General features: G+C 39.6%; 2 protein-coding genes across 2 annotated transcripts; both read left to right on the top strand.

Moving 5' to 3' along the window:
• The first annotated feature begins 1,037 nt into the window (after nucleotides 1-1,037).
• Nucleotides 1,038-4,449, top strand: LOC148049554 (interferon-induced transmembrane protein 1-like). Its single transcript, XM_087715782.1, has 2 exons — nucleotides 1,038-1,369; nucleotides 3,704-4,449. The coding sequence occupies exons 1-2, from the start codon at nucleotides 1,115-1,117 to the stop codon at nucleotides 3,860-3,862; spliced, it is 414 nt and encodes a 137-aa protein (XP_087571908.1). The 5' UTR covers nucleotides 1,038-1,114; the 3' UTR covers nucleotides 3,863-4,449.
• A 2,786-nt stretch (nucleotides 4,450-7,235) lies between these two features.
• LOC148049553 (interferon-induced transmembrane protein 1-like) lies at nucleotides 7,236-11,195 on the top strand. Its single transcript, XM_087715773.1, has 2 exons — nucleotides 7,236-7,568; nucleotides 10,451-11,195. Exons 1-2 carry the CDS (start codon nucleotides 7,314-7,316, stop codon nucleotides 10,613-10,615), a joined length of 420 nt encoding a protein of 139 aa, XP_087571899.1. The 5' UTR covers nucleotides 7,236-7,313; the 3' UTR covers nucleotides 10,616-11,195.
• Nucleotides 11,196-11,678: the final 483 nt, after the last annotated feature.

Below are 11,678 nucleotides of genomic sequence, written 5' to 3'. Positions count from 1 at the left end.
CATTGCTAAGCCACGTTTTGTAAAGATTGGCTTTAGACAGATAAAATCAGACGAAGAAGTCATACATTCAACGTAAAGAAATTGTAAAGTTCAATAATAATATGCTTAAGCTCGTAAATGCCAAACAAGAAACTTAAACTGAGGCTTGAATAAGGTTAGCATTTAATCTTGATCAAGGTTAAATGGTCAGCTGTTCCAAACACATACAAGATACATGCAGGGAAGAGCTACACTTCAGAGAAGGTGCAGTTCCTTTTCATACAGTTAGAAACGTCATAAAATAATAGACTGCTTTCCTTATTGGTTTTTGTATATTCCTGCAAAAGGTTACAATACTCCTTATCTGCCTTATCTCTTTCCTCTGTTCTCACCATTAGCCATTTAGCCCTCGGTTGTGAAGGGAACACATCAAAGGTGAGATAAGTTCTTAGGAAGAAGGGGGACAGATCAAAGGTGAGACCTATGTTTTGACAATTGCCAGATACTTCACAGACCCCAATAACAGCATTTTTCTTAGTTGCAGAAAATACAAACATAAGGATCTAATGTGGCGTATTTGTGTTACAACTACAAAGGGCATAACAGGCATAGCAAAAGGCATAATATATATGTTACAGGAAACAAATATTCACAGCATGCAAGTATACAAAGGCATCATCTAGTATAGTTTTATTTAGTATATCCTTATCACTATTCCCCTTCAAAATGTTAAGGTCCTACTTTGGCAAATAGTGATTTATGTGTTCTACCACATTGCCTGACCCATGACCACAGTTAAATCTGTTTTCAAAAGTAACTTAATTTTCAGGGCCAGACCGTGTTAACTTTAATTACATGGAATTCTTTGTTGAGCCTACAGGGTTAAGAAAGTCGTGCCGTTCCTAAGTGGAAATTCATGTTCAAACATATGGACGATCCGGCATATTATTCAAGAACACATTGCGAAACTTAAAATCATTTTCCCGGAAAAATACAACTTTCAATTCCCCAGCGAGGACCGCCTTCTTTGGCTCCAGTGATCTCCTGCCTCGCAGTTCTGTGCGGAGAAAATCGCTCAGCCACACCTCCAGGTTTTCAGAGCCTTGTGGTCGTCCGCTTCCTCCCCGTGAAAAAGATGGCGAACGTTGTCCAGTTCTCCCACTCGATGCAGGGCCAGGCAGGCTTGCCGAGTTATGAGCAGCTGAAGGAGGAGCATGATCTGGGAATCCTCGAGGCTCCCGGGGTGCCGGCTGGGGCCACGGTGGTCCGCATGCACTCGCCGCAGGTCTATACAACGCCGCCCCGCGACCATATCATTTGGTCCCTCTGCACCACCATATACTTCAACACTTTCTGCCTTGGGTTTTTGGCGTTGTTTTTTTCCGTTAAGGTGAGAAGACGCGCTGAGGTTTTTTTGTTTTGTGTGTGTGTGTGTCTGTGCATTTCCCGCTTCTCCGCCCTTCCCAGGACATATTTGGGGAAAAAAGATGTTCTGATCGGGCGCCTGCGTTTTAAAGTTAACTGGCTTAAGAACTCGATACTAACTATCGGTACTCCGAGCTTTGTGGGATTTCTAATTAGCAGTGGGCTCATTCAGGCCATTTACACCTTTAACTTTTCATTAAGGCCGTTCCTCTGTGGACAGCCGGCCCTGATTCACGAATTGATTTTCCTCCTTTGGAGCTTTAAACCGCGCGCTTTGGAGGAAAGAAATCGCCTGGCGTGGCTGGGAGTGATTTGATCCTCTTTAAGATAGTCCAATATCTTTATACAAGCAAGCGGTCTGCTCTCTCCCTCTACCCCACCTGATATTTTTTTGCGTTTGTTGTATAAATCAGGCGTTAGAGGATACTTTACTACTCTGTAATTTCTTCTTCTCATTGGCTGGATTTGCAAATCATCAGTCATATTTTATCCTACTAAGTTGTGTGAATCCAGCCTAAAAACTTAGTTATTGGTTGTCACCTGAAAACGTAATGTTTGATTAAGGAATGGTTAAGTCAGCTGTGGGTATATACATTGTGCATGGTATACCATTTCTCATTTTGAAGGTGGGGGTGTTTTCCCACAGCTATAATATATTTTTATTTATGTTTATCCCATCTTTATTAATTTTATAAAGAGGTTGAAGCAGTGAACATACCTAATACTCCTTCTTCCTCCCATTTTCTCCACAACCAACCCTCTTGTGGAAGATTAGGCTGAGAGGGAGAGGGAGTGACTGCCCACCCAGCTGGCTTTCATGCTTAAGGCACGACTGCTACTGTCTCCTGGTGCTATGTTTGAACATTCATATTTATTACTTCATGACTCAATATTTCATGTGATGGCAAATGTCCTTAAAAGTAATGATCTGTGTAGTGATATGAGGATACAGTGTTTTGATAACACTCTGTGGCACTGGAGGCTGCGTTTATTAAGCAATGCATTGGCAGATATGAAGCAGCCTTAAATCTTGAAAGAATTAAGGAATGAAAGTATCTGAGTAGCATATTACACATCCTGCCATCTTGTACAGTTTTTACAGGCAAGAAAGAACTGGCTAAGTTTACATCATACTTAGGGAGCGGAATGTAATGTGAACCTGGCTAGTTATGGTTTATTCAGGAATCTATGATGAAACAAATCCTGATTTAAAGTTGTGAAAAATTGCTTTTGCTTTCTAAGATTGCAGAACCTTTCTGCAAATACTGAAGTGTAAATACAGTATTTGCATGGTATATTGCCATCTACTACTATGCTTGGCATCTGATGGACCTGCTCTGGGAATCATCACCAGGCATCCAAGTTAATATTTTGTCCATTTATGCAGCTGAATTCATGCATTCTGCTAAGATTTGTCTCATGAGCTTCTCCATGGATGTTGCTGAAAAATTCAAATTAGACAATAATCCAGACCACGGCAGACACAACTGTACAGCCACATTTTACATGCATTAAAGGAGTTAGTGTTAAGCTAAGGTAGACCTCAACTTACCACCATTTGTTTAGTGACCATTTAAAAAGTTACAAAAAAAGTTACACCTGAAAAAGGTGACTTATGGCCATTTACACTTATGGCCATTGCAGCTTCCCTGTGGCCACCTGATCAAAATTTGAATGCTTGGCAACTGGCATGTATTTATGACGGTTGCTGTGTCCCAAGATCATGTGATCATTCTTTGCAACCTTCTGATAAGCAGTCAATGGAGAAGCCAGATTCACTTAACCATATTACTAACTTAACTGCAGTGATTCATTTTACAACTGGGGCTACAAAGGTTATAAAATGGGGCAAAACTCACCTAACAACCATCTTGTTTACCAATGGAAAATTTGACTTCAATTGTGGTTATAAATCAACAATACTTGTACCTAACCTAAACAGGCTATTTCCTGAATAGTAATGGGAGCCATGCAATGTAATTCCAATTATATTTCTGCAGTGTACTGTAAGGCAAAGACAAAAATGTGTTTGTTTCCCAGAAACCATATCATGTAACGAACAATATCGCAAGTTTCAGCCACATTTGTTCTGCCTAGCTCATCTTTGCAAGTGAGATGTTTTGGCCTGTTCGCAGTTCCCCTGATTATATCAACATGGCATTCATGCATGCATTTCTGCTGTTTTGCAGATAATATTTTCTGTTTACTTTGGTGCCATAATTGAAGTTTAGGAGGTTGGCAATAGTTCTTCTGTGGGTTGCTTCTAATAATGGATCTTTTCTTTCTTCTCTCCTAACAGGCCAGAGATCGCAAAGTGATTGGGGACTACAATAGTGCTGCCAGCTACGGCTCTACTGCCAAGTGCCTGAACCTTATTGCTCTTCTGCTGAATATCCTGGCGGTTGTCATTATCATTGTTGTTTTTGCAATAGTGGTATCGAATAGACCACCTCAATGAACCACGCACCAGCATAATTTCCTTTTGAAAATTACTCTCCTCCTGTCCTTGTTACAAGAGCTTCTGCTCCTATACCTTTGTTCCTTCACCCCTAATCCTAATGTGTTGTTGTTTGAAAACAGCCCTTGCTTTGAGAAACTAGTGGGTGTAGAACAATTCCAACAATGGCTCTCTTGCCATTACCAAGTTGGAAGTGGCCAAAGGTTCATCTCAAGAGCTGGAATGTATAATTGAATTACTTGTGTGATTTCAGTCTGTTTCTTAAATATTGCACATGGCTTTGCTGCCTCTTTGGCACTTCTGGCTTATTTTTCTACTGGTTATTCTCAGGCAGCCTTTTCTTCAATTGAATGTTACTGATCTGGAAGGACCATGGTGTAACCTGAGGGAAAGTTTCACTCTGTGGAGGGGTTTTTTTTAATTTTTCCATGACTTTTGTAATAGAAAATGCTTTTAGAGGTTGTGTTGTTATATTCTAAAACAATTATTCATTTTTTTCAAATAAATTGTATGGACTTTGTCATATTTGTAAAGCTTTTAAGGAGCTACAACCCATCGTAATAAAAGTGAGCTTATAAAATGTATAAGACTGGTGTGTTCCAGCTACCATCTGATGGCTGCGGTAATCGTCACAATTTATCACTTTAAACCAGTGGTTCCCAACCTTTTTTGACTCTTCCCCACTTAAGCATATCTACAATCCTGATGCCCCCTTGTGACATATAATTCTTACTTTACTCAAAAAATGAACTTCTACTCATGCGGAGGAAGCCTAAAAGGCCATTAGAACTGCAGAAAAAACAATTACTACCAACCTGCCTCCCACTGAGGATCTGCATACTGCAGGAGTAAAAAAGAGGGCTGTGAAAATATTTACAGACCGCTCGCACCCTGGACATAAATTGTTTCAACTCCTACCCTCAGAACGAGACGCTACAGAGTACTTACACACCAGAACAACTAGACACGAGTTTTTCCCTGAACGCCATTACTCTGCTAAACAAATAATTCCCTCAACACTGTCAAACTATTCACCAAGTCTGCATTACTATTCTCACCATTCCTATTGCCCATCTCCCACTTATGACTGTAACTTTACTGCTTGTATCCTTACAATTTATATTGATCATTTCCTAGTATGATTTGATTGCTTATTTGTACCCTATGACTATCATTAAGTGTTGTACCTTATGATTCTTGATGAATGTATCTTTTTACGTACACTGAGAGCATGTGCACCAAAGACAAATTCCTTATGTGTCCAATCACTTGGCCAATAAAGAATTCTATTCTATTAATTTGGTTTCAACAAGGTTCAAGTTGCTCCCATTAAAAATCAAATTGCCCCATGTTGGGAACCACTGCTTTAGACATTGATCCATACCAAGTATCTTTCTCAGAGATACCTTGCTGTGGCAAATGTATACAGTGCTTATGCCATGGAAATCAATTTAAATGGCATTGTGACATCTGTGCAAACACATTAGTCTCAGAGGTCATACCTAAACTCCTATGCATTTCTAAAGAAGTGTTCACTTGAAAGAATTCAATCTGGAGAAATTTTGGGAGCTGCAGGCGGATGGCTACTATACAAGGGTCTAAATTTTTACTCTCTGCAACTGACTTCTTGCAGATTTTCTGGAAAATCTGCGCAACGATCCATTGACAATTATCTAGCTCTGGACTTAACAAATCACTGAATTGTTTGGAACAGACTTGGAGTCTAATTTTAGGACTGGACATTTTAATGCATTCAGTCAGAACACTAGGATGAGTAAACTAGTCTACCTTCCCCAGTTATACCTGCGTAACATTTCCTGTTTCAGAGGAAAATGCAATGTAGTTAATAACAAAGGATATGAAAAAAGTCAAGTCTTCAGGTTGAAGTCAACTTTTAGTGACTTTCTGAAAACAAATGTAGCTTTTTTGTGGACATAATACGAAATTGGTGTGACATAATCTTTTGGGATGGATTTTTTTGTTGTTGTTGTAAAGTTGTATACACAGAAAAATGTAGCTGTTTAAATTCAGCTATTTTTGTACCAGCACTTAAAACTCTTTACTGAGGCTTCTGGTATATGGATGAAATAATTATTTCTCCCTTTGCGAATTTTTTAAAAAAATATTCCTCAAAATATTTTATTCTTCTAGGAGGGGGGTGGCTTCCCACAATAGTTTCACATTTTTGGAAAGGAAATAAGCCCGATTGCCTTATGCCAAGTGTCTGGTATCTTTAATATTGATTAGCAATCAGGTGAATTGATCTAAACATAAGGGTAATCACAGGAGGCTATTGGTTAACCATAATAAATAAGTCACAAGTGCCTGTTCCACATTGCTAAGCCATGTTTTGTAAAGATTGGCTTTAGACAGATAAAATCAGACCAAGTCATACATTCATACATTCAATGTAAAGAAATTGTAAGGTCCAATAATAATAATACACTTAAGCTGGTAAATGCCAAACAAGAAACTTAAACCGAGGCTTGAATAAGGTTAGCATTTAATCTTGATCAAGGTTAAATGGTCAGCTGTTCCAAACACATACAAGATACATGCAGGGAAGAGCTACACTTCAGAGAAGGTGCAGTTCCTTTTTATACAGTTAGAACCGTCATAAAATAATAGACTGCTTTCCTTATTGGTTTTTGTATATTCCTGCAAAAGGTTACAATACTCCTTATCTGCCTTATCTCTTTCCTCTGTTCTCACCATTGGCCATTTAGCCCTCTGTTGTGAAGGGAACAGATCAAAGGTGAGATAAGTTCTTAGGAAGAAGGGGGACAGATCAAAGGTGAGACCTATGTTTTGACAATTGCCAGATACTTCACAGACCCCAATAACAGCATTTTTTCTTAGTTGCAGGAAATACAAACATAAGGATCTAATGTGGCATATTTGTGTTACAACTACAAAGGGCATAACAGGCATAGCAAAAGGCATAATATATATGTTACAGGAAACAAATATTCACAGCATGCAAGTATACAAAGGTCTAGTATAGTATTATTTAGTATATCCTTATTACTATTCCCCTTCAAAATGTTAAGGTCCTACTTTGGCAAATAGTGGTTTATGTGTTCTACCACATTGCCTGACCCATGACCACAGTTAAATCTGTTTTCAAAAGTAACTTAATTTTCAGGGCCAGACCGTGTTAACTTTAGTTACATGGAATTCTTTGTTGAGCCTACAGGGCTAAGAAAGTCGTGCCGTTCCTAAGTGGAAATTCATGTTCAAACATATGGACGATCCGGCATATTATTCAAGAACACATTGCGAAACTTAAAATCATTTTCCCGGAAAAATACAACTTTCAATTCCCCAGCGAGGACCGCCTTCTTTGGCTCCAGTGATCTCCTGCCTCGCAGTTCTGTGCGGAGAAAATCGCTCAGCCACACCTCCAGGTTTTCAGAGCCTTGTGGTCGTCCGCTTCCTCCCCGTGAAAAAGATGGCGAACGTTGTCCAGTTCTCCCACTCGATGCAGGGCCAGGCAGGCTTGCCGAGTTATGAGCAGCTGAAGGAGGAGCATGATCTGGGAATCCTCGAGGCTCCCGGGGTGCCGGCTGGGGCCACGGTGGTCCGCATGCACTCGCCGCAGGTCTATACAACGCCGCCCCGCGACCATATCATTTGGTCCCTCTGCACCACCATATACTTCAACACTTTCTGCCTTGGGTTTTTGGCGTTGTTTTTTTCCGTTAAGGTGAGAAGACGCGCTGAGGTTTTTTTGTTTTGTGTGTGTGTGTGTCTGTGCATTTCCCGCTTCTCCGCCCTTCCCAGGACATATTTGGGGGAAAAAGAGGTTCTGATCGGGCGCCTGCGTTTTAAAGTTAACTGGCTTAAGAACTCGATACTAACTATCGGTACTCCGAGCTTTGTGGGATTTCTAATTAGCAGTGGGCTCATTCAGGCCATTTACACCTTTAACTTTTCATTAAGGCCGTTCCTCTGTGGACAGCCGGCCCTGATTCGCGAATTGATTTTCCTCCTTTGGAGCTTTAAACCGCGCGCTTTGGAGGAAAGAAATCGCCTGCCGTGGCTGGGAGTGATTTGATCCTCTTTAAGATAGTCCAATATCTCTATACAAGCAAGCGGTCTGCTTTCTCCCTCTACCCCACCTGATATATTTTTTGCGTTTGTTGTATAAATCAGGCGTTAGAGGATACTTTACTACTCTGTAATTTCTTCTTCTCATTGGCTGGATTTGCAAATCATCAGTCATATTTTATCCTACTAAGTTGTGTGAATCCAGCCTAAAAACTTAGTTATTGGTTGTCACCTGAAAACGTAATGTTTGATTAAGGAATGGTTAAGTCAGCTGTGGGTATATACATTGTGCATGGTATACCATTTCTCATTTTGAAGGTGGGGGTGTTTTCCCACTGCTGTAATATATTTTTATTTTTGTTTATCCCATCTTTATTAATTTTATAAAGAGATTGAAGCAGTGAACATACCTAATACTCCTTTTTTCTCCCATTTTCTCCACAACCAACCCTCTTGTGGAAGATTAGGCTGAGAGGGAGAGGGAGTGACTGCCCACCCAGCTGGCTTTCATGCTTAAGGCGTGACTGCTACTGTCTCCTGGTTTCTAGCCTGGTGCTATGCTTGAACATTCATATTTATTACTTCATGACTCAATATTTCATGGGATGGCAAATGTCCTTAAAAGTAATGATCTGTGTAGTGATATGAGGATACATTGTTTTGATAACACTCTGTGGCACTGGAGGCTGCGTTTATTAAGCAATGCATTAGCATATCTGAAGCAGCCTTAAATCTTGAAAGAATTAAGGAATGAAAGTATCTGAGTAGCATATTACACATCCTGCCATCTTGTACAGTTTTTACAGGCAAGAAAGAACTGGCTAAGTTTACATCATAATTAGGGAGCAAAATGTAATGTGAACCTGGCTAGTTATGGTTTATTCAGGAATCTATGATGAAACAAATCCTGATTTAAAGTTGAGAAAAATTGCTTTTGCTTTCTAAGATTGCAGAACCTTTCTGCAAATACTGAAGTGTAAATACAGTATTTGCATGGTATATTGCCATCTACTACTATGCTTGGCATCTGATGGACCTGCTCTGGGAATCATCACCAGGCATCCAAGTTAATATTTTGTCCATTTATGCAGCTGAATTCATGCATTCTGCTAAGATTTGTCTCATGAGCTTCTCCATGGATGTTGCTGAAAAATTCAAATTGTCCACACGGCCAGTACAGTTATGCTGCATATTTCCTGACGTGAATTAATCTGTCCAATCATTATAATTCTCTGCACTTTGTTTGGAATGTAATTTAAGATATAACCCATAAAACACAACATCCACAAATCAATTTAGATAATTTCACAGAAATCTCTCTAACTTAGTTCACTGGTAGGAAAAGATGTCTAATCCAGTACAGAGAATTCTAACAAAAGGCCAGATTTAGTCACATATAGAAGTATGCTGCATGATAATTGTTCTGGCAGTTGGGCAGCCGAAACTCTTGAGTTCCTTAATTTTCAGTTCTAAAACTCATAAGCTTTCTGAAGCACCAGTTTTAAAATGCAATGGGTGGAAAGAGGAATTTCACTTCAAAGGAAGTAACCCTACTCTTAAAGCTGCAGCTGAGGGCAGTGCTCAGTTGAGATCAATTAAACATAATTTAACAAAACTTTAATTTTAATAAAAATTAAACATAATTTAACAAAACATACAGAGGTGTATGATGCTTCTTTGAATTCCTTGATTTCAAAATTTGCTGCTACTCAGTGTAGACAATAATCCAGACCACGGCAGACACAACTGTACAGCCACATTTTACATGCATTAAAGGAGTTAGTGTTAAGCTAAGGTAGACCTCAATTTACCACCATTTGTTTAGTGACCATTTAAAAAGTTACACCTGAAAAAGGTGACTTATGCCCATTTACACTTATGGCCATTGCAGCTTCCCTGTGGCCACCTGATCAAAATTCGAATGCTTGGCAACTGGCATGTATTTATGACGGTTGCTGTGTCCCAAGATCATGTGATCAGTCTTTGCAACCTTCTGATAAGCAGTCAATGGAGAAGCCAGATTCACTTAACCATATTACTAACTTAACTGCAGTGATTCATTTTACAATTGGGGCTACAAATGGGGCAAAACTCACCTAACAACCATCTTGTTTACCAATGGAAAATTTCAGTTCAATTGTGGTTATAAATCAACAATACTTGTACCTAACCTAAACAGGCTATTTCCTGAATAGTAATGGGAGCCATGCAACGTAATTCCAATTATATTTCTGCAATGTACTGTAAGGCAAAGACAAAAATATGTTTGTTTCCCAGAAACCATAGTTTATGTAACGAACAATATTGCAAGTTTCAGCCACATTTGTTCTGCCTAGCTCATCTTTGCAAGTGAGATGTTTTGGCCTGTTCGCAGTTCCCCTGATTATATCAACATGGCATTCATGCATGCATTTCTGCTGTTTTGCAGATAATATTTTCTGTTTACTTTGGTGCCATAATTGAAGTTTAGGAGGTTGGCAATAGTTCTTCTGTGGGTTGCTTCTAATAATGGATCTTTTCTTTCTTCTCTCCTAACAGGCCAGAGATCGCAAAGTGATTGGGGACTACAATAGTGCTGCCAGCTACGGCTCTACTGCCAAGTGCCTGAACCTTATTGCTCTTCTGCTGAATATCCTGGCGGTTGTCATTGTCATTGTTGTTTTTGCAATAGTGATACCGAATATTGACCCTCACCCTCAATGAACCACGCACCAGCATAATTTCCTTTTGAAAATTACTCTCCTCCTGTCCTTGATACAAGAGCTTCTGCTCCTATACCTTTGTTCCTTCACCCCTAATCCTAATGTGTTGTTGTTTGAAAACAGCCCTTGCTTTGAGAAACTAGTGGGTGTACAACAATTCCAACAATGGCTCTCTTGCCATTGCCAAGTTGGAAGTGGCCAAAGGTTCATCTCAAGAGCTGGAATGTATAATTGAATTACTTGTGTGATTTCAGTCTGTTTCTTAAATATTGCACATGGCTTTGCTGCCTCTTTGGCACTTCTGGCTTATTTTTCTACTGGTTATTCTCAGGCAGCCTTTTCTTCAATTGAATGTTACTGATCTGGAAGGACCATGGTGTAACCTGAGGGAAAGTATCACTCTGTGGAGGTTTCCCCCCCCCCCCCATGACTTTTGTAATAGAAAATGCTTTTAGAGGTTGTGTTGTTATATTCTAAAACAATTATTCATTTTTTTCAAATAAATTGTATGGACTTTGTCATATTTGTAAAGCTTTTAAGGAGCTACAACCCATCGTAATAAAAGTGAGCTTATAAAATGTATAAGACTGGTGTGTTCCAGCTACCATCTGATGGCTGTGGTAATGGTCACAATTTATCACTTTAAACCAGTGGTTCCCAACCTTTTTTTACTCTTCCCCACTTAAGCATATCTAAAATCCTGATGCCCCCTTGTGACATATAATTCTTACTTTACTCAAAAAATGAACTTCTACTCATGCGGAGGAAGCCTAAAAGGCCATTAGAACTGCAGAAAAAACAATTACTACCAACCTGCCTCCCACTGAGGATCTGCATACTGCAGGAGTAAAAAAGAGGGCTGTGAAAATATTTACCGTATTTTCACCCATATAACCCGCGGGTTATATGCGTTTTTTACATGCACAGCGCCCCCCTGCGGGTTATATAAGTGGGCGGGGTATACGGGAAACATTTTACACGATCTTGAAAATCTACAGGTTATTCACGTGGGTGGGTTATTTGCGTGGGCGGGTTATATTTTCTGGAAAATCTGCGCAACGATC

Source organism: Thamnophis sirtalis, unplaced genomic scaffold (assembly GCF_051295495.1).
Source record: "Thamnophis sirtalis isolate CommonGarterSnake01/CBP01778 unplaced genomic scaffold, rThaSir2_p1.2 scaffold_1, whole genome shotgun sequence".
NCBI classification, from domain to species: domain Eukaryota; kingdom Metazoa; phylum Chordata; class Lepidosauria; order Squamata; family Natricidae; genus Thamnophis; species Thamnophis sirtalis.
This window is presented reverse-complemented; position numbering and strand designations above follow the sequence as displayed.

What these genes read in the sequence shown, in the direction of transcription:
- LOC148049553 (XM_087715773.1), top strand. Translation starts at nt 7,314, where the DNA reads ATGGCGAACGTTGTCCAGTTCTCCCACTCGATGCAGGGCCAGGCAGGC. An exon ending in CGTTGTTTTTTTCCGTTAAG is followed by an intron (nt 7,569 to 10,450) that starts GTGAGAAGACGC and finishes CTCTCCTAACAG; the next exon opens with GCCAGAGATCGCAAAGTGAT.
- LOC148049554 (XM_087715782.1), top strand. Translation starts at nt 1,115, where the DNA reads ATGGCGAACGTTGTCCAGTTCTCCCACTCGATGCAGGGCCAGGCAGGC. An exon ending in CGTTGTTTTTTTCCGTTAAG is followed by an intron (nt 1,370 to 3,703) that starts GTGAGAAGACGC and finishes CTCTCCTAACAG; the next exon opens with GCCAGAGATCGCAAAGTGAT.